Consider the following 20,343-nt stretch of genomic DNA (forward strand, 5'->3'; position numbering starts at 1 on the left):
GCTCTCTCACGAGTCTGTCACGGGCCGAAGCGCCTACCTCTCTCTACTGGGGTTTTTCAGCAGCGCTTGTGTAAAAGTCTAGTATGATGGTATTTCAAAAGCCGCAGTATGTATACATTCTCTTTGGTAAACGAACTGACCTGCGCCACTGCACTCTCTACCTGTCTCATTCACCATCCGTCTCCAAAACAGCAACACTCAGTTGCGGGAGAGTGAAAGAAAAGATCCCTCCCTCCTTCGCATTCAACTTGGTCTTGGTCTCCTTCACCACGTTGTTATGCTTCCACGGATCATTGTACTCGTACGGATTGGTCGGGCCCGTCAGGACCGTCAGTGTAGCGGTCGCTGTTTTCTTGTGCGGCTGTTTTACTTTTTCACCAAGTCCCGCGAACTGGACAGAGACTGCAACTGGCTCGGTAGAGTTGTAGACAGCGGCCTTGAACACGCTGCTTCCCCTTTCTGTCTCTCCAGCGACGTAGTAGAGCGGTCCGATACCACCGGTCGTGGCGGTGACGGGAAGCGTCTTGGTTATGGCAGTGGTACCCAGGAGCTGATATGAGAATCATTGTCAGTCATACATCTATCTGTACAGGAAAAAAAAAAAAAAAAAAAAAAAAAAAAAAAGATGATGGACCTGCCTTCCAGACATAGTAGCTGGTTGACAGCGTGGTCAAGGCTGGATCAGCAGCATGCTGAATCTGCGTCATGGCCCACTGCCAGCGGTTGAGGTTGCGAAGACCAGGAGCATAAGTGGCGCCGATGACTTTATCACCATTGCGCTCCAGTCCGAGCAGGAAGATGGCTTCGCCGACACTGCCTCCCCACCAAGGGAAAGGCATAAGATTGCCACTCCAACCGATACCGCCGTTGGGGTGTGTTGATGCTGCCTCGCCTGGATAAAAAGTCAGTATCACGTCTAATGTCCTAGGGTTCCAAGATGTAGTAGAACATACCTATCAAGGTCAAGTTATCCCTCGTCAGACTATCAAACTTGTTGAAACTCGACACCATGTTATCTGGTGTCAAGTACGGGTGATAATCTCCGCCAGCCGGCTTGGGAATAGTCATGCCATCGAAGACTGACGGCGAGGCGATGAGCTGGATCTCTGGGTACTTCTCCTGGAATGCCTTGAAAAAGGCGGGGAACCGATACTTCTTGTAATTCTCAAAGCCCGTAGAGCCGCCGCCTAGCCAATCCTCGTTACCAATCTCCACGTATCGGATCTTCCAGGGGCGCGTGTGGCCGAGAATGGAGGCGCGAATGCCACCCCAGTGTGTGGAAGCGTCGCCGGTGAGGAATTCAAGCTCATCGAGTGCGCTTTGGACGGCCTCATCAATGCGAGATTCAGGGAGCTCGCCTCCGTCGAGAGCAAGGCCACTCCAAACGGCGAGAACTGGACTAGATTGTTAGGGGTTTGCAGGGTTTGACAATAGAGGAGGGTGAAAACTGACTTGGCTCCAAGTTGAGGTCCTCGCACCATTGCATGTATTCAACCAAACCCAGTCCAGCACTCAGAGGATATCCCCAGACGCCAGCTCGGCCGGGACGGTTCTTGAGATCCCCGATCGTTTCGTTCCACTTCCACCAAGTTGGGAGGGTGTTGCCCTCGAGCATGTTGCCGCCAGGGAAGCGAAGGAATTTCTGTCTTCGATGTTAGATCATGTTCGAGGTAAAAGTGGGTATTGAACAACACCTTACCGGCTTGAGTGCGGCCAAAGCCTCCATGATATCGACCCTTAGCCCATTTGGCCTGTTCTTGTATGTCGGCGGGAACAAACTGATAAGGTTAAAGTCTAGTGAACCACCACGAACGCCCTGTATTGTGTTTGTCAGCGTCTACTGCTCCCTTGTATCACGATCATGATGTCGTGGTAGGTAGCTTACTGCAGCGTCAAATGTAATCGCAAACGTGTTGTTGCTGTTGGGTGCAGCCTTCTCAGGAACCAAGTTGAAGTCATATTTTACCCAATCGTTGCCAGCCTTCTGGACAGGTACCTTGGTGGTCCCAAACACTTCGCCAGTCAGAGCACTCTGGAGCGAAGCTGTGAAGGATTTTCCCTGGTAAGCGCCCTTGACGTAGAACGACCCAGTGTACTTTTGGACTTTGACATCCATTCCCCAATACCCGGCATTGGCAAAGCCAACCGTCTTGTTCGAAGATGATGGAACCGCTACGTTCATGGAGTAAGGGAGAGCGGCAGAGAGCGGCTGAGAAAGCTTCTTCAGGCTGAGTTTGGCACCATTGACGGCCGACCAGCCGTCGAGAGTGACTGGGTAACGGGACTCGTCGCCGGACTGAAAAGCGCGGTTACGGATGAGCTCGGCGTAGATGCCGCCATCGCCGGAGTTATTGATGTCCTGTAGTGTTTGTGAGCGAGACTATCTTTACACCCGCTCGGTCAAGAGGCAAAGGATGGTAAAAAGTACCTCGTGCATGAGTCCATACATAATCGGCGAGGAAACATTTCCGCCATCGGGCCGGACAATGAGATCAACGCGCTTGTCGGCAGAACATGGTTGTAGGGATGTGAAAGCCAGAAGAACTGCCCACAGGCTGGGGTTTAGGTGAAAGTGTACCATGCTGACGATGGCTCGAGAAACACGACAGCTTCCGACAACATTTGTCTTTCATCTAGGCTCGTCCGTGAAGTATATACTCGAAGGCATCGGGTCAGAGCTGGTTTCATTCTTGAACTGCCGGTACCGAACGTCTGGGCATATCCATTCCTGATCATCCTGTGGTCCAGATGATGGTCTTGGCCGCGTCCGTATTGCGGTGCTATGACGAACGCGCCGCAACAGTCACATGCACCAGTCGAACAGAACATGGCGACAAGATGCTCGATGATGATGTTGGAGATGGTCGCTTATGGCTCTTCCCCGCCCTTCCACGGGTTCTTGGGCTCTCCAACTTCCTGTAACGTATAAGCGCGAGGAGACTATTCGTGGATAAAGGCCGGTTGTACGTAAAACTGATCACTACTTCGTCGATTTAAGGTTGCAATGGGCACGGTCCGCAGGTACCGCTACCGGATAATATACTTAGCCGAGAGCGACACGCGGTGATGGGTTGCGGTGTCAATATGCGCCCCAATGGGAGCCGTGAACGTTCAACTAACATCCTCGGAAATGACAAAGTTCTGTCATTCGCGGTCTGCAATAGGACAGAGGAACGGATAAGGTTTTGGGGTGTGGCTGGATATGGAGTGGTCGTCAGAATGAACAAGAATCAACAGGACAGATGAAATACGGGATTCAGATAGGTATATCTGTTCGACCACTTCTCATGCTGAAGAAATAGCCTGCTCTTTGCCAACAACCATGCCCATCCATTTCCCGCGATCAAGGAAAGCCATCCAGATACTTTGACAACTAGTAAGCTTCCGATTCTCATCGCACTGTGGAGTCCCTCAACGGCAACTTTGGATTGTAAAGAAAAGACTTCACAGCACAAGGTGATGTATCAAAATTACGCTTGCCATGTGCTTTTCACTGGCAGCACGTCCTGGATCAAGGGCCATCCCAGCGGCTTTGGCTGCTCACCATTGGAATAGTAGGTAGGGACAGGGGATATGTAACGAAGATATAGTCAGTGAGGCTGAAGTCAATGGGGGAAAAAAAAAGGCAGAAGCCAGCGCATTGGGAGGAAGAGCTCGATGAAAGTCCACAAGGACCCAGGCGGGGATGTAAATCAGATCTTGGGCGTATTGTCCCTTGGAGTAGCGATTCGAGGAAGGATATCCTTGAGATGCCACGCGTGACCGCATAATGTATGCGCCATCGTGTAGTCACAAGAATATAGCGATAAAGTGATGGTCCCGTATTGGCATTTGAGCTGGCGAATGTCAGCGACAGGTCGAAGTGCGAGTGATGAAGTGTCCAGGGCAGTAATGTGAGGTGTGTCTTGAGAGAGAAAGGTACCTGTAGTGTACTCTAAGAGTTGCCGAACACCAACAAGCAGCAGCGAGGCTAAAAAGACAGTGTAAACAGCTGAAAGTTCCTACCCAAGACCCCGCATTCAAACAGTGGGCCTGAGTAGATCTGCAGATCTGACAGTCCGCTGCAGGTGGCGGCCCCGTCCATCCGTAGAGGTGCCTGTACTGACCTCTACACTAACCAAACGCCAGTGAACTTCGACTCGAAACTTCGACGGCTTTCCCGTTCACTTCAAAATCGCAGCTGGACACTCTTCACGATCCGCACCACCACACGCCGCTGCTGTCCGAGGGAAGGAAGAGGACATCTAGATGTGATTACTATCCGTTGGCTTACAATACGACATTTGAACGAGTCCATCAACATGAGTTTGATCGCCAAAATCGTCACCATGATGTGGTTCAAGGTCGAGGTTTGTTTACCACCAGTCTCCATACCATCGTCGGGGTACTGACACATCCTCCTTTTCACTTCTTTAGGACGCCCTCGTCGCTCGAATCCTCCAAATGCCCCAGTTCCACCATGGCGTCCGCAAAATCCACCGCACCGTCGAAGAGTTCCGTCACGGTCGTGATCCCAACGAGCCGCTGCGCGAAGGCGAGGCTACCGAGGATCCCAATCTACAGAAGCCACAAGTGCAGAGCTTCGTCAAATTCTTTATCGAAGAAATGCGCAACCAGGCGCGGGGAACGCCAACCGACATCGATAACCAGCCTTTACCTCCCAAGAAGCGACCGTGATCCTGTCTGCCGTACCTAACCCCTGCGAACCTGACGCTTCCCATTCATCCGGTCGGCACATACCATCATGATGTTTCAGATACGGATGGACCGAGAGAGAGCTGGGATCATGATTCAAGATTCAGAAAGACGGACAAAACATACGCAACAGGCGAGAATGATGGACCTCGAAAGATCCACTTGGGCCCAATGCTACCTACATTATCCACGGCCGACTACACCTACGAAAGGCGGCTCCAACGCAACCGCATTATGCAAGCCGCGACGGAGAGGAGTGGTCTATGATATGCGCCCTTGGCACATTTGATTTGAGATGGTGATGCAATCCATGGGATGCGAGTTGCGATGAAGCACACTGCTGCGGCACTAGTTTGGGTAATTTCGCCACATCGGACTATGGTTCATGCATACGATACACAAAACCAACAACATTATACACCCCATTTTGGTCCGGGTGTTGGAGCATTGGCGTGGTTTCACGGAGTTGCCTTGCGACATGCCTGGTTAGGTTACAACACCGTCAGTTCGGTTGGAAGAAACAGCTGTAATGCCGTTTGATCAAAAATCTACAAGTCATCAAGATCAATGTCTCGGATCGTCTTCGTAGTTTTTTAGGTGCGCACATTGGCCACTTGAAGTAGAACCGCATGCTCAACGCTCCAAGCAAGCTTTTCTCATCACGATTAGATTTCACGGTGCACCACTCAACCAGGGAAAAGAGACGATCCATCGGCTTGACGATCTCTGAGCAACCGTCACCCCAATGGCATCAAGGGCCTTGTGTCAGAGCCGAGTTGTCACCTGCTTCGTTCTTTAGAATCCATGAGTTTCATTGTCTCGTGGCATTCTCATTGCTCTCGATGAATCGGTTCAACACTTCATAAACATGGAGCTAAATGGTTGCTCAGAGCTAGTAATGCCAACATGCTTAATGGAGCGTCAAGTTCTGAGCCTTGAAGACACAGACATACACTTGCCTTTGCTCGAGTGTATTATTTCAGCTTTCCCTCTACTCGTCATCCCTCCTTTTCGAGAGACCAATCGACACTGAATGTCGCGCCAAAGAATGATGGAGAATCGGAATTTCTCAACAGGCAGGCTACGATACACATGACGCCTTGGCAGGCCCTGGACTTACATCGGATGAATAAATAAACGAGGTGACAAGCAGTACCCAATGGAGCGACTCTTCACTTCTTCCGTTTGCAAAATCTCGCTGGCCCGACAACGCGACCCTCGACTACAAAAACAACATGAGTCCGCGGTTTTTCCCCACCAAGGTTCTCTTCTCCTACAACCACAACACCACCATGCTCTCGGAGTATATCAAGTCAAAGCAACGTACCTCTGTCTCATTTCTCGTCATGTCCTCAACCTACTAGACGAGTGTCTATAGGTCTACCCACATCAAGCATCAACTTCTCCAGTTGAACTTGTCGCTTTTTACCTCAACGTCGACAGAGCAACTTCGCCTTTCAAGGGCACAAAAACACCTGCGAAGTGCAGTCATCACGGACCCCGCCCCCCCCCCCCCCCCCCCCCCCCCCCCTTTCAGTCTTTGCGCTCCTTGATCGCGCTGTGCTACGACGGCACACGTCGCGAAATCAGCTTTTGCGTCTATCTAAACAGAGCAGACCAAGGTTCTGCTTCTCTTTTCTCCTGGAGCACCTAACCTTGCCTTCCATCTGATCAGCGATGGGATTCAAGCGAACGGATTCCTACCGACCGAGGGAACGCCAGAACAGCAACGGCCGTGACTCGTCTCGCCCTGCAGGTGGTGGATCTCGATCCAGAACTCGACGTAGATCTAACTCTCAGCAAGCATCCCCTCCTAGAGGTCCTGCAGCGAGTCGCCCATGGAATCACAGTGGACGAAACTTTTCTGCTCCTAACTGGAGTTATCACCAGCAGGATGCGTCTCGATATGAACATCAACATGGTAGAGAGACCTCTTCCGAAGCATTAGGAGAAATCACGAATCGGTCTCCCCTTCCAAGCCCCAGGGCCAGGCCTGATCGGAGTAGGTCGCCCGATGATGATGATGACGATGAAGATTCACTTTTCGTCAGTGATGGTCCAGGTCCTGAGTTTTTCGAGGACTACGCTGAGCCCGAGCCCGAGCCTCTTCCCCGCCCACCTCCGACAATGCGACTGGAAATTCAGGATGGACAGTCAGAGTTTCCGGACGCTTTTCACAGGCGTCCAAAACCAATCTCAGCCTCACGTATAGCTTCTGGCATGTATTTTCAAGCTAGGGGAAAGCCAATTTTACCGCCTTTGACGGCCAAACCCAATTCTTCCCAGACTGGGAAAAACGTCCTCAAGCCTCGATACATATCGACCTCCAACATTCCAATTGAGGCATCGACCACCCAACCAAAGGCTGCCTCAAAGAAGCCCGTTGGTACCCCATCCAAGCCTAGCGCTTCATCAAAACCGATTCCCCCGAAGACTGATGCATCTATGAAGGCTGCTGCTCTCTCGAATGCTGCTGGTCCATTGACGTCTGGCACTGGCATGCCTTCCAAGCCCCCTGTTCCCCTCGATACAGACAATGACTCTAGCAGTTCCGCCCCTCGAGTCCCCAGTACCTTGACCATTGAAAAGGAGCCAAGCCGATTTTCTCCATTTTCCTTCCCGAGCAGAAGGACAACCTCAGGAGGCGACAAACTTGTATGTCAGGAGCTACAGCAGAGCGTTCATCGCCCTACTCTACCCTCGACATTTGATTCACTGCTTCCCAACAAATCCAGGCCCGAGAACAAACGTGACCCCAAGTCCGACCCAGCATCAACTCGCTCTATCCAGAAACGCAAAGTAGGCGACCTGTTTTCCGCCGCCGATCTCAAGATCATCTGGAAGCAGTGCTTCGAGCAGCGTCAACCCCCCGACCAATCTCGTCTCGGTCACTTCGCACTTCCTATCCCCTCACACTCACTTCATCTCGTTTCTCCCGCGCAGCTGGAGCGAGCCAAGCGATACTTCGTTCCTGACATCGTCCGATTTGAGGTAACGCCGCTGCAGCTCGGAAAGAAAAAGTCACGATCAAGTCAAGCCAATGCGAGACTGTTTCACTCAGATCCTACTCAAATCGCGGGCCGCGAGACTAGTACCCCAACCTATCACAAGCTGCAGCTTCGACCTTCCACATCCCAAACGGACGGTCTCGCCTGGCCTGTCTTAAGAGCCATGCAAGTCGGCTGGGAGTTGACCGCGCGATGGTACAAGGAAGTCATTGTCGACGGGGGTTGGGTTAGTCTGGGTCGTCTTGACCGCGAGGACACCGTCATGTCGGATGCCATGGACATCGATGGCGAGAACGAGAACGACAAGGTCATCACCTCTCGAAACAGCAAAAACCCTGTCGGTACAGGGCTCGGTGACTTTGTCGCTAATGAGCTGAAGAAGAATGTGGTGAAGACCAAGCACAGCCGCGACGAACCTGAGGGTTCTTTGAATGTCGACCGCGAGATTGGACGCTGGCTTGATCATGTTTGGAGGGAGCAGAATTAAGCACTGAACAAAGAGGGACGTACGTCTATCTGAGGCCTTGTTGCGGCGCTCATTGTGGTCATTGCTGCGAGGTGCAGTTCTTCCACATATCACCGGCCCAGTGAGTGGGTGCATACTAAATGCAACATCGATGGTGTTGCGCTTCCACGCAACACGACTTACAACTTCCCGGTAAATTTCTGTTGCTTTTTGTTGCTCTCAGCAGCTTCCGTTTGTTTAGTTTTACGAAGTGGTCAATCAGTATCACTCCCATCCGAACCAGGTTCCGGACAAGGTTCCGGACAAGGTTTGCATTGTTGTTGGCTTTCAGGTTCACTTTGCTACCCATATTATACGGAGCAAGTGACCGACTATGTTGGAGATACCCCGTGTACAGAACAAGAGCAAACAGGGTCGAGCGCTCGTTTCTTACAGACATGGTTTCAGAGGGTAGGGTTTCCTTGAGTACCCTCCCTTTAGGTTCTGTAGCTTTAAGAGCCTCATTTAGTGATGAATTTCCTCTCTTCTACATGAGGTTGCATGGTGACGTTCTCGAGTTGGGAATGGACCGTCTGATGTCTGTCTCTTTTCTCTGTTATCATCCTATCAGGAATTGCCGCCAACAGCCCCAACCTCTACAGGTGTATTTTATCTGGGAGAAGAGATCTACCGATAGATTGGGCCTTGTCGTCCACTTCATTCCCAAATTATCCAGGCCACACATTTGGTTCCACAACGGCACATACATCTGTTCTCCGGCTTTGGCCTGTCCGCCCAATGCTACTCAACGTCTCCCATAGGCTGCACAAGTCGACCAAACGTCAAAGGGTGACATGTTAATATCAAACAATATATCAAATGGAGCCTCGATGACCATCGGCATTTCTACATTGTGGAATTTAAACGGCAGTTGTGCAGGCCACGGCAAGTGAACCGTGGACGGGCCATCATGGCTTCTGGATCTATATGCCGTGCAACGTCGAAGACTTATAAACCCAACCCCATGGTTCCAGGTGACGGTGATTCCGTTGTCCCAACCGTTGCCCCTGTCTTGTTGAACTCAAACGGACATCCGAGTTTCTCCTCCTCTTTGGCTTTGAGGCTTCCTTCGAACAGCCACTCCACCAAGAAGCAACCCCCATAGCTCTTTAAAAATCATCAACCTTTTCTCCACAATGTTCTGGTCCGCCCTCCTCGCTCTCTTCGCGGGCGCCAAAGCTTTGCCCCAATTCGGCGGCGGCGGCGGCGGCGGCAACCGCGTCACCATGCTACGATTCGGCTGTGCCCAAGTAGTCATTGACCGGGTCGATCCGCTCGTCAACCCGGGCCAGATCCCCTCTCCCCATGTGCACCAGATCGTGGGCGGGAACGGCTTCAACGTGTCGATGCCTCACACGGACATTTCCGAGCTTGCCAGCTGCACCACTTGCCAGTTCTCCGAGGACTTCTCCAACTACTGGACGGCGAACCTGTATTTCAAGGCTCGCAACGGGACCTACAAGCGGGTGCCGCAGGGCGGTGCGGCGTTGCAGTTCAACGACCAGTTCAGCACGCAGATCAATGGCGGGGTGTTAGTTTATTATGTGTCGGCTGATCCGGGAAAGATCACGGCGTTTAAGCCTGTGAGTGATGATGACCTCCCCGTTTTTTCTAGTCGTTGTATCCGGCAGTAGGTACCTAGGTAGGTAGGTACATATGACTAATTCGGCCGGCCGGCTGATGTTCACGACGACGAAAACAGGGATTCCGTATGCTCGTCGGCGACCCGAACATGCGGTCGAGACCCGACACCAAGTTGAAGAGACAAAACTGCTACCGTTGCTACACCGGTCCCAACTTTGGCGGCGACGTCGGCGCTCCGTGCCAGGATGACCGAGTGGACTCGGAGGCTCTCCCCAGCAAGCCCTGCCCGGGCGGGATCCGATCCAACATCCACTTCCCAACGTGAGTTTTTTTCCCCGACATGAATTTCCCTTACATTAGATACTTACCTACAAGATACTGACGCCCATGGCCCCCGGAAACAGCTGTTGGGACGGTAAAAACCTCGACTCCCCCAATCACCGAGACCACGTAGCTTACCCGACCTCCGGGCCTGCCACTTTCTTATCACTGGGCGGCTCCTGCCCGTCCACGCACCCAGTCCGGATCCCGCAGCTCATGTACGAGGTTGTCTGGGACACGACCCAGTTCAACAACAAGGCCGAGTGGCCGGCCGACGGGTCGCAGCCGTTTGTGCTCAGCACGGGCGACGCGACGGGGCTAGGCCAGCACGCCGATTACGTGTTTGGCTGGAAGGGCGATTCCCTGCAAAAGGCCATGGATACGGCCGGGTGCATGGGCGCTCGGTGTGCTTCCCTCAAGACGCAGAAGATTGAGGATGCGAGGAAGTGCGCGGTCAAGAAGTTGGCTAAGGAGGAATATGATGGCTGTGAGTACCTTACTTTTCGCCGTGAACTTTGTGTGAAGTTTGATGGGTTAGACTGCGGTTGCTAACGTGTCTTGCTTTTTAATATAGGGCTTACCAAGCTTCCTGGTATGGATATGCCGATGTGAAGAATGCGCTGCTTGTACGTGGTGTCTGATTGGACTTTTGATCTTTGACTTGGATGCGCTTGTGGTAGAAACTATATGTTGTGACTGTTTTTTGTTGAAGTCAAATTTGCAAGTACATGTATGATGACGCGATAGCCGGGCATTGTTGGCCACGGTGTGCTCCTTAGCAGTCCATATTAAGTCACAATACTGCTTGAATTCCGCTTTTTATTGACCCTGTTAACAGGATAATCATCCAATTCGTTTCATCCTTATGATCCATCTCGCAAGTTTCCTCATCTGGTCAGGATGCTTCAGCAATAGCCTGTCTCGCCTCGCTCAATCTCGGCAAGATGTGTTCCTCATTAGCCCAGTGGCAAACAAGGTCGAACATTTCACACCAGACGCCATCGTCTTCGGTCTTGAGTCGATGAAGGTCGTCCTTGTCGAACCGCTTAAAGACCTCCATGAAACAGTCCTCTAAGTCTTTCCACATTTCCCTTTTTGATTTGATTGCTCGTTTGTATGGATTCTCATGTGTGAGCAAGCAGTGCAGGATCTTGTACTGGACGTCCAGAGCCAGGAACTTCTCATCGAAGTGTGTATGGGGTGGGCGTGATGGAACACACGCTATAAACGCGTCCAACAATCCAGCGGCCTCGTCCATGGCATCAAGTACACATTCCTGGACGTACTGGACACACTCATCAAAACTATGGCGTGATCTCCATGCGGGATGGGGGCCGTAGTTAAGTACGATTCGCGACTCTCCCAACATACTGGGGTAGCCAGAGTTGGGGTCCTCGTTCAACCAGGTCTTGACGACGTCGTGAGTAACACAGCCTGTGACGACTCCAAGGCCAGCGTCGCCGTTAATTTGCACTCGAAACTTGCAAGTAGGGCCGCATTCACCTTTGATATAGCAAAAGGTGAACGGAATGCCCTGATGCTTGCTCATGATTTTGCGCTGCTGGTCCGAAATGGTAGCGTTATACGCCCTCGCTATGAACATATCGATGGACTGATGTTCGTCTGTTCCAAGTGTCGTCAAGAGCTGGCCGAGGTTGGTGTTGTTATCTTTGAGGAACTGCCGCATCATGAGGACTTGGTGACCGGTGAAGCTTGGGTAGTGCTTTTCGTGGAGCTTTATCCGGGGAGGCATTCTGATGACTGGGGTATCATCCATGCGTCCCATTTGCTGTGTGTATTCCAGTTCTGTCCACTCTTCGTTGTTGGTGGAAGCGGAGCTGGAGACCACTCGGACTTGGTCTCCCGAAGCGGATGCCATTATGCTGTGTTTGTTGCTTCTGGGCGGAGTGCGAAGGGTGGTTGAGAAACTGGAGTAAGAGGATGTACGAATATGAGGAACCAAGTGGCGTACCGTGGGACCATTCTTATCGTAAACGAAAGCCAATGGTGAATTAGAACCACAATGTTCAAGGCCAGTTAAGAGACTCATCATTATCTGATTATGAGATTGATCTTACGTGAACACTAGCGACGAAAGTCCTGTAATAAAGTAGATGTACCTCATGTTGACGCAGTACGGGCCGCATACTTCAGAAATGATGGTGCTGATACATGTGGCCGGTGGTGGGGGAACAATGGATAAACCGCGAGGGTGATTCTGAGGGAAAATAGTTGAAGAGCTTCAAAGATCTGGGCAAATGCTGGATTTCAGAGAGGACAAGAAACGGCCTCAAAGTAAAGGCAAGCAAAGGCCCAGATCCTGAACATGTCTTTCTCTGTTCTTGCCTAACCAAGGAACCATCTTTCGGCTGGCGGTGAACTCCTTCCTTCAGTCAAAGGGTCCTTCCTTGGCTGGTGGTGATGTCTTTCCAAAACAGAAGGCTCCTTCCGTGTAGATGCTGACTCCTTCCTTCGTAACCGCACTTTGCTGTTTGCATGATGGGGCATGCAAGGAAGGTGAGGGTGGCCGTAATGGAGCAATGAGAGAGAAGTTGATTAAGTCGATTTGTCATTACTAGTGGTAATGAATACATGCTGGTAAGTACCTCTAGGTACTAGTAGTTTACTGCCCTCCCACCAATGACTCCGTGTACAATATCAGTGTTTCTCTTCCTCCCACAATCACTCTTTCCATCGTGGATATCAAGATACCCATCTAACCCATTACCGCCTACCAGTACGCCAGCTCTCCATCAGCAGCTCCATTGCCATCAATGACAAACGCAACCTCGTCCTCGGACTTCCCACAAAATTCGTCCGCCGTATAGAGCACGACACCCGCATGAAGCAGCTTCGACAAGGGCTCCTGTTTCTGAACCAGATCCTTCAGTTCAAAGAACTTGTCGCGCCACACTCCGCCGTCTTCCGTCGCAATCCGATAGAGATCGTCCCTGCTGCAGCTTCCAAACACCTGCAGAAAGCAGTTCTCCAGATCCCTCCACAGCTTCTTGTTGGCCTTGATGTACCGCTTAACGGGCGTTTCCGTCTCGGTAAGCAGGCAGTGGAAGATCTTGTACATGGTGTCCATGGCGAGAAACTTGGCTTCGTACGAGGGCAATCCGTTCTCGTTGTTGGAGGGGTCCACGGTCGAGGCAACCGAACGGAGAATGTCGTGTACCCTAACAGCGGCAACCTTGGGCACGCCAACCTCTGTCTGCCCTGGCAGCCACGGTGTGTTGAGATCGCAACCTGCGTTCAGGTCCTGCCGGGCTTGGGCTAGCAAAGCTCGGTAACCGGCTTCGTCGGTGTCGGCATTGCCCTCGGGAACGGTACATCCCAAAGCATGCGCGGGCACTGGGCCGACGAGGTCGCAGAACATGTCCGGGTCCCAGGTCTCGTCGAACTTGCGTGTACACCAGCACTCGGCGTCGGCAAAGGTGAAGGGCTTTTGTTGGTGACGGCGCAAGTTCATAATCTCGCGCTGCTGGTACTCGATGGTAGCGTTATAGGCCTTGGCGACGAAGAGGTTCATGGACTCTTGCTCTCCGTTCGTCCCGAGTGTCTTCCAAAGCTCAGAGAGACTGGCGTGGTTGTCTTCAAGGAATCGGTACATCTTGAGGACTTGGTTGTCGGTGAACTTTTTGTTTTTCTCGAGGTTGAGGCGACGAGGAACTTTGATGATGGTGCATCCGTCGATGCTTTCCAGCTCATGGGTATGAAACAGATCGGTTTCTTCAATACCCTTGTTGTTGGCGGCGAGCACATCCTGGGTTTTGTAGATTGAAGAGAATGCCATGGACTCGTAGACGGAATAGAATGCCATGGTGAGTGATGTCTGCGATGCAGGTCGCTGAGTGTCTAAGTGGAAGAATAATGAGAGAGAGTTTGAGAAACAAATGCTGGCTGTTTTGGATGATTGCTGTCATGTTGGATCTTCTCGAAAATGATCAGAGTCGTCGCCTATTTGTATCCCGAATCTCTCCTACTGAGTTGAAGACTAATGGGCGGATGGCACTGCCCATCGTGGGATTAGAATAGTAGCCTCCCGTCACCATGGTTCGTTGTCCCAACACAGTTCTGCTCCTACAGCGGCTAGAGTAGCGGCGTCAGCGCCACCAGTGATCCTGCAATGAATTTTTCTCCAAGGGAGCGCAGAATTGTTCCCATCTTGCAGTTAGGGTCATCTTCACAAAGCCCCCTAGAGACTTTGCGCAAGTTCAATTGCCAATGGTGACGTGTATGTGATGGGGAAAGGCCGTAATTCAATGACCTTGGTAATCCTTCTTGAGCCTGTAAAAGGGGTGGCAGTAAAATGTGATGCCAAAATAGAACTAGCCAAAGGGCAGATCTCAGGAAAATGGGGTGTCGTATGCAGTAGTACAAGCTGCTATAACCGCGACAGCTGAGATGTGCCTTTCAGTAGAAGTGTTTGCAGATGGAAAGAAATCCGTGAGTCGACTAATGTCGAGTTGGCCCAGATTGGCTGTCTGGCATCTGCATCTACTGTCACTTGGAAGTGCATCAAGGACAGGATACCTACGCAGGTATCGTCAACACGCATGATGCATCTTACCTCTGCGAGGTCGCTCCGAGCTGAAGAGGTATCAGGCGAGCGTAGAAGATAAAGACCCAATGACCTCTCAATGACTTGGACATTACGTATACCTAGTGCATCTTTCTTAATGCTCCCCAAATTACCAAGACTTTGACTCCCTTTGTGACTTTAGTTTTCTTCTGTAAAAATCCAACCTCACATTCACCAATGTTTTTCGTCCCCGTCCCTCTGATTCAGTCCCGAACCCATCAAGCTCATCTCCCACTCCCATTTCCACAGCATACACTCCTCGGGGACATACCCAACGGGTTCTGCGTTCAAAACCGGCTGTCTCCTCCCATCCAGCTAACTATAAGCTACATACGAGCAATCCGGACACACCTCGACTCCTGCTATTTCACTGTTTCTTCCATAAACCAACCCCTTTGTCGCTCTCCTTCTCTGCCCCTGCTTTACCCCTTCCCGGTTATCCATGACTCGCACACGCAAACAAGCAGGATCCGTACACTGCCTCGGGTGCTGAACCTCATTGTTGTTCCGATGACAGAAACAACACATCCGATCGAAGCTATCAACGAGGAGACGTAAGGCCGCACCCGGACGATACGACGGATGGAAAACCCTCGGGGCCCTAAGTCGCTGGCTGGGTTCGCCTACATACTATTCTCGCGGGGGCGGGTGTGCTGCTCTTTCTGGAAACATCTGGGTAATCAGCCGTGTTAGCAAAGCGTGCAAAGGAAAAAAGATCGCCGTTCTTTCCTCACACGGGAAGTAATCCGCTCAGCTACCCCTGCACCAGCGCGTGTAGTCTTTTTGCGGTTGTATTTCAAAGAGTTGTAACGTCTTTGCACAGTTTGTCTCGTGGTATGCCAGCATATTAGCTCTTTTTGCATCTCGTTGCTGAGAAATGCAGTCCTAGTGTCCAGTTGCAGTCTCGCTTTTTCCGTTGTTAGCTGACATGTGTTATACAGTTCCCTTACAACCTACCATGTGGGGAACTAACATCGCTCATACTTGGAAGTTTCTGTCCGTCACCTGTTGTCAGGAGTAAGGGAACCTAGGTAAGGTATGAAATGGAAACAAGTACCAAAGCACTATGTACAAAAATGTAGACTCAAAGACTCATTCCTTGTCAGGTGACACACGTTCTGGATCGACCAGAAGTATCCAATGTTGACTTCCACCCAATACCATGGTAATATATGCCACGCAAAGGAGACCAAAACCATCATCCAATGATTCACAATTCCCAGCCGATCCCCTAAGGGTACCCTGGCGACCCCAAGGCATCTACAGATGCATCGAAAGTGATAGCAGTCGGCTTCGCACTCATGATATTCCCCGGAAACGCCGAGTCTTTCAGCGCAATATTCGCCTTGCCGAAATCGTGCGCATACAGTAGGTCCCTAATCCCCGCCGGAAACCCATTATATGAAACCAATGGGCCCCTGAACCAGACGCCTTTAGCATTCTCAATGGCATCATCCGCCGCGTCCGCGAACCGGAAGCAGTGCGTGTTCGCCCCATCCTTGTGGTAGACTATTTTGGGATGCTCCCCATCCCACCTGACATCAGCGGCGGCCTTGATCTGGTAACCGCCGTGCTTAGAGGCGGCGACGTACTGGGCTTTGTTGTTTGCGTCCACCCAGACGGCGATGTGCTCCCAGTCGTGTGTATGGCCCACATCCAGCAGGTAGGGGATGGCTACGTCCTTCTCGAAGTAGTAGTCATAGAGATAAATGCACCAGCCGTTGGCATTGCAGCGCTGTCGGGAGTACACGTTGTTGTTGTCCAGGTCGGACGGGTCGCGGCAGTCGGAGGAGGGAGAGACAAAGTTGTGAGGGAGGCCTTGGGCGATGGTGCCGTCGGCGCCAATGGCTGGGACGTTGTAGCAGCCGTCGGTGTCAAAGTCGAGAGAGGGCTGCCACCGGAGGTCGTTGGCGGTGGCGGCTTGGGGTAGGGCGGTGGGTGGGTTGATGGCTACTCCCCAGAGGTGAACATCATCCAGTGTGGACGAGGAGGGGGAAGGGGGAGTAAAGGTGGTGTTCCTGGGCACGGTGAGTGCCGAAGCGTAGGCCGCAAAGAAGAGGGTACGGAATGCCATGTTGACGACTTGGTCTGGCGGCTTCTGAGGCGGTAAACGAGGGATGCCCGGCCGAATGCTCTTCACTTGAAGTCCGATCGAACGAGACACTCGATCCATCTTATATGGATATCCATCGACGGCACTTGCGGTGCGATAACCGGACAGCTTTCAGATCAAGGGTTCGACAACCTTCCTATTCGGGATCAAGGATACCCATCCGACTGCAACCACAAGAATACGATGAAGCATCGGGCGTTGGCTTGCGCAGAGTATGTACCGCCGTTTCTCACTCGATATGGTCCTCATCAACTCACTAGCAGATTGGTCGAAGCCAGATATACCACCCGGCGCTATTCTTGGTTGAGTGAAACCATATCGAGTGAACATGAGCGGTTTCATACTGGCATGGGAGCAGATCAGTCATGTTGTCATCGAGTCGTGAACATTGTCTCTGGAAAGGGGTGTTGCGAAAAGAGAAATTTCGTCTCAGGTTCTCGGCTGTTGTTCATGATGGTGTTGGCACGTTTTCCCCGATGTTGGATGAGGTGAATTTCCACATGTTGACTTGACGTTCGAATCACGGGCAGAATTGGCGAAAATACAGCAGAGCAAGGGGGGTGTAGGGTGCACGAGCTGCAGACTCGAAAGGTCAAATGGGCGACCGAGAATGAAGCTGCAGGTGATGCTGGACCAGATTCAGGGGCAGGGTTCCCCGCCCAATGAGCGGCCGTGACGACGATGCCATGGCCTGGCCGCCGTCAGCCATTGGAGGACAAAACCACCATGTTCGTGCCGAGAAGGCCACTCGCCAGTACCTGATGTGACGCCTTGAACGTGGGAGGTAACCTTCCGGCAAGTCAGTTCATGATCGGAAGTATATGATCGGGTTATGGCAGCTGGAAGGAATCAAGGACGGATGACTTTTTTTTTTCCAGTATCAGACAAATTACTTATCAGGCGGCAACTGTCACGAAATGGATCGCTGAGGACGGTGGTGGAGGTGAGCCTAGGAGAGTGACATCCATATTGTATTAGAAAGTAAGAGAAAACTGTCATGGGCTTTCTTAGGCAAGGGCGGACAGAGAGAAGCAAGCAGCAGATCAAATGGAAAAATCACGTCCGTTCTAATGAAAGAGTGAAGCGATGAAAGCAATGCTTGAAGTTGACATTCCCATCATGAGGTGTCGTTCACACGGACCCATAATCTGTCAGCTGTCAGTCAGAAACAGCGACTTTGCCAACTGCTATGCTTCGGGGAGCAGCTGACCCTACCCAGCCCCGCATATGTACCTAAGTACACTACTGTAAGTAACAGCGTTGCCTGCCGCTGACTCTCGTCGGTAGAATGTTCAGACAGGACGAATGCCCAAGCTCCACCAAGCTGATGGATGCCAAGACGAAAGGCATCCGGATTCTGGAGTTTGGATCGATGAATGGGAATTCTAGAAATCACCATTTGATCCATCTTATTGGCCTTTGATGGTCATCTCACTTACCAAAGGTGCTCTCTACCTCTACCTCACCCAGTACAGCTAACTGTCTCAACGATGCGCCCGAACCATGACACCACGCAGCTCCCATGGCCTCGGTAACGACAGCAACTTGAACAACAACATTCACACCCGAGATGCCCTGGGCGGCATTGGCAATTACCCCGGCGGCATCAACACCGGCATCCTTCCCGTCATCCCCTCCGATGGCCAGCTCCCGGACAAGGCCCCCTCCAGCAATGCCGCCACGGGCGCGTCCGCTGCCGGCGTGAGGGCCTTGGCTTCCCAGGTGTTGACCTTCTACTTCCGCGCACCCGCAAAGGCCTTCTTCCGAACCAGAGTCGACTACCTCGCCTATGCGCGCGCCCTACAGGAGCAGCAGGCTATGCTGCTCAGTCAGCTCCATGTTCCCTCCCAGGTCCTTACCACAGCCGCGCGAGCTGGCGCCCCGACTGCTGTCAGCCAGATATGGGAATGGGTTAGGGTGCGCGCCAGGGCAACAACGCCGGGTGTGATTGCCTCCGCTGTGAAGCACTACGGCTGGCGCGTCGTCCCGGACCAGGTTCTCCCTCCCTTGATCGCCAATGTGACTGTTGGAGCTGTCCTGTATACCAGCTACCTCCACATTCTCGGCCATCTTCATCCGGAAAGCAGACTCGCCAGCAAACGTGTGTATCCGCCTCCCTCGCCTCTCGAGACCTTCACTGCTGGCTTCCTGGCCGGCACTTTGCAGAGTGTGATAGCTGCCCCTTTGGACGCCGTCCAGGCAAGGTACGACATTGGCCAATACACCGGCACATCAACCACGTCCACGAGCGGCAATTCCAATGCTGTCCGACCAAAGAGCATGTGGGTCTTTAGCTTTGAAAAGATCAAGGAGATCGGTGTGCGCGGAATCTTTGCCGGCTGGACCCTCTCCTTCCTCAAAGACAGTCTAGGAAGCGCCATCTTCTTTAGTACCTTTGAGTATCTCAAAGCCCAGGGCTACTACAACTTTGTGTCCTGGTATTACGGCTCCCTGAACAAGGAATCCATCATTCTCCTCTCCGAGAAGCAGCCATCCTCAGAGTCAGGGAGAGAAGACAGCGACGACCCCCGCATGCCTGCCATCATCCGCCCGCACTACGCCATCGAACCGGCCTTCCTCTTGCTAGCAGGCATGGGCGCCTCAATCCTGCAGCAGTTTATACTGCACCCGCTCACCATCATCCAAGCCGAACACTGGGAAAGGCTGGAAAAGATTGATGCGCAAGCGCGCAAGCTGAAGGAGATAGACAGAGAGAGGCTACTGCCTCCCGCCGAGGAACGGGCGCGCTTCCGATGGCGCATGATGAAGACGTACTACAACGCCTACCAAGAGATGTGGGCGTCCTGTGCTGCCGACGCCAAAGGAGCCGGCATGAACATGCGAAACTGGCTGTACAGAGGTTTCTGGTGGAACACGATCCGCCAGGTGCCCAGCACGAGCGCGGGCCTGATTATCTTTGAGCTGGTCAGGAGAAAATACGGGTTTGGAGGTGAGCAGGTCAGGATCAATCGGGATGGCTATGATATCCTCCTCAAATAGAGGTGTGGCACGTGGGAATATAGACTTGTATCTTCAACAGATTTCCATTTATAAGTGAGTACTGGTCTTATGTACACGGACTTTGGACTGGCATGGGTGGGCGTTATTTTGTGGGCTCGTTTCTGGTGTTTTGCTGTTGGCAGGCAGTGCATGGTTAGGTACTTGACATCGTTGCCATTTGTTGGTTGTGAATTGTTTTCTCTTCTATGATCGGCTCCGACATCATGTGGAGGTGGATTGGTGTAGTGCTGCTGGTGATGGAGGGAGGTTGTTTGAGACGGTGGGAGGCGATACCCTGGAAAGGAAGTTTGATGGGCGGTAGTCATTGTTAAGGGGGCTGTAAGAGACCCGAGTAAGACGGTGCTTGAAGCTCAACTTGAACAGTCAAGTCTAGAAAGTGATAATGATGAATGTCTAATAGAGCCCAGGAGTAGAACAAGGAAAATAGGATCTCAACCCATGTTGTCAGTCACAACATTCTTGAAGCTAGTGGCTAGTCGAGATCGGTGCGAATTGGTTGGCTTGATGGTTC

General features: G+C 52.0%; 8 protein-coding genes across 8 annotated transcripts; 4 read left to right on the forward strand and 4 right to left on the reverse strand.

Annotated features, from left to right (window-relative positions):
- Positions 1-66: 66 nt before the first annotated feature.
- Positions 67-3,194, reverse strand: NCU02343 (alpha-L-arabinofuranosidase 2). Its single transcript, XM_954372.2, has 7 exons — positions 2,429-3,194; positions 1,886-2,359; positions 1,700-1,816; positions 1,453-1,642; positions 954-1,394; positions 639-892; positions 67-550 (listed from the first exon to the last, which is right to left on the reverse strand). The coding sequence occupies exons 1-7, from the start codon at positions 2,579-2,581 to the stop codon at positions 167-169; spliced, it is 2,013 nt and encodes a 670-aa protein (XP_959465.2). The 5' UTR covers positions 2,582-3,194; the 3' UTR covers positions 67-166.
- A 939-nt stretch (positions 3,195-4,133) lies between these two features.
- Positions 4,134-5,764, forward strand: NCU02342 (hypothetical protein). The gene is made up of 2 exons (XM_954371.3): positions 4,134-4,349; positions 4,417-5,764. Exons 1-2 carry the CDS (start codon positions 4,302-4,304, stop codon positions 4,675-4,677), a joined length of 309 nt encoding a protein of 102 aa, XP_959464.3. The 5' UTR covers positions 4,134-4,301; the 3' UTR covers positions 4,678-5,764.
- Positions 5,765-5,987: 223 nt separating this feature from the next.
- NCU10304 (hypothetical protein) lies at positions 5,988-8,697 on the forward strand (the record flags this gene model as incomplete). The annotated part of the gene is made up of 2 exons (XM_001728307.2): positions 5,988-6,018; positions 6,371-8,697. 2 exons carry the CDS (start codon positions 5,988-5,990, stop codon positions 8,188-8,190), a joined length of 1,851 nt encoding a protein of 616 aa, XP_001728359.1. The 3' UTR covers positions 8,191-8,697.
- Positions 8,698-9,344: 647 nt separating this feature from the next.
- On the forward strand, positions 9,345-10,725 carry NCU02341 (hypothetical protein; the record flags this gene model as incomplete). Its single annotated transcript, XM_954674.2, has 4 exons — positions 9,345-9,791; positions 9,911-10,113; positions 10,197-10,600; positions 10,688-10,725. The coding sequence occupies 4 exons, from the start codon at positions 9,345-9,347 to the stop codon at positions 10,723-10,725; spliced, it is 1,092 nt and encodes a 363-aa protein (XP_959767.2).
- Positions 10,726-10,780: 55 nt separating this feature from the next.
- On the reverse strand, positions 10,781-11,915 carry NCU02340 (hypothetical protein). The gene has a single exon (XM_954673.2). The coding sequence runs from the start codon at positions 11,897-11,899 to the stop codon at positions 11,009-11,011; it is 891 nt and encodes a 296-aa protein (XP_959766.2). The 5' UTR covers positions 11,900-11,915; the 3' UTR covers positions 10,781-11,008.
- Positions 11,916-12,648: 733 nt separating this feature from the next.
- Positions 12,649-14,017, reverse strand: NCU02339 (hypothetical protein). The gene has a single exon (XM_954672.2). The coding sequence runs from the start codon at positions 13,934-13,936 to the stop codon at positions 12,845-12,847; it is 1,092 nt and encodes a 363-aa protein (XP_959765.1). The 5' UTR covers positions 13,937-14,017; the 3' UTR covers positions 12,649-12,844.
- A 1,679-nt stretch (positions 14,018-15,696) lies between these two features.
- NCU02338 (secreted protein) lies at positions 15,697-17,717 on the reverse strand. The gene is made up of 2 exons (XM_954671.2): positions 17,676-17,717; positions 15,697-17,600 (listed from the first exon to the last, which is right to left on the reverse strand). Exon 2 carries the CDS (start codon positions 16,869-16,871, stop codon positions 15,930-15,932), a length of 942 nt encoding a protein of 313 aa, XP_959764.2. The 5' UTR covers positions 16,872-17,600; positions 17,676-17,717; the 3' UTR covers positions 15,697-15,929.
- A 396-nt stretch (positions 17,718-18,113) lies between these two features.
- Positions 18,114-20,294, forward strand: NCU02337 (mitochondrial carrier protein). The gene has a single exon (XM_954670.3). The coding sequence runs from the start codon at positions 18,315-18,317 to the stop codon at positions 19,809-19,811; it is 1,497 nt and encodes a 498-aa protein (XP_959763.1). The 5' UTR covers positions 18,114-18,314; the 3' UTR covers positions 19,812-20,294.
- Positions 20,295-20,343: the final 49 nt, after the last annotated feature.

This window comes from Neurospora crassa, linkage group VII, assembly GCF_000182925.2.
Source record: "Neurospora crassa OR74A linkage group VII, whole genome shotgun sequence".
Taxonomy (NCBI): domain Eukaryota; kingdom Fungi; phylum Ascomycota; class Sordariomycetes; order Sordariales; family Sordariaceae; genus Neurospora; species Neurospora crassa.

What these genes read in the sequence shown, in the direction of transcription:
- NCU02343 (XM_954372.2), bottom strand. Translation starts at nt 2,581, where the DNA reads ATGGTACACTTTCACCTAAACCCCAGCCTGTGGGCAGTTCTTCTGGCT. An exon ending in TGTATGGACTCATGCACGAG is followed by an intron (nt 2,360 to 2,428) that starts GTACTTTTTACC and finishes CAAACACTACAG; the next exon opens with GACATCAATAACTCCGGCGA. An exon ending in CTTTGGCCGCACTCAAGCCG is followed by an intron (nt 1,643 to 1,699) that starts GTAAGGTGTTGT and finishes CATCGAAGACAG; the next exon opens with AAATTCCTTCGCTTCCCTGG.
- NCU02342 (XM_954371.3), top strand. Translation starts at nt 4,302, where the DNA reads ATGAGTTTGATCGCCAAAATCGTCACCATGATGTGGTTCAAGGTCGAG. An exon ending in TGATGTGGTTCAAGGTCGAG is followed by an intron (nt 4,350 to 4,416) that starts GTTTGTTTACCA and finishes TCACTTCTTTAG; the next exon opens with GACGCCCTCGTCGCTCGAAT.
- NCU02340 (XM_954673.2), bottom strand. Translation starts at nt 11,899, where the DNA reads ATGGGACGCATGGATGATACCCCAGTCATCAGAATGCCTCCCCGGATA.
- NCU02339 (XM_954672.2), bottom strand. Translation starts at nt 13,936, where the DNA reads ATGGCATTCTATTCCGTCTACGAGTCCATGGCATTCTCTTCAATCTAC.
- NCU02338 (XM_954671.2), bottom strand. Translation starts at nt 16,871, where the DNA reads ATGGATCGAGTGTCTCGTTCGATCGGACTTCAAGTGAAGAGCATTCGG.
- NCU02337 (XM_954670.3), top strand. Translation starts at nt 18,315, where the DNA reads ATGACACCACGCAGCTCCCATGGCCTCGGTAACGACAGCAACTTGAAC.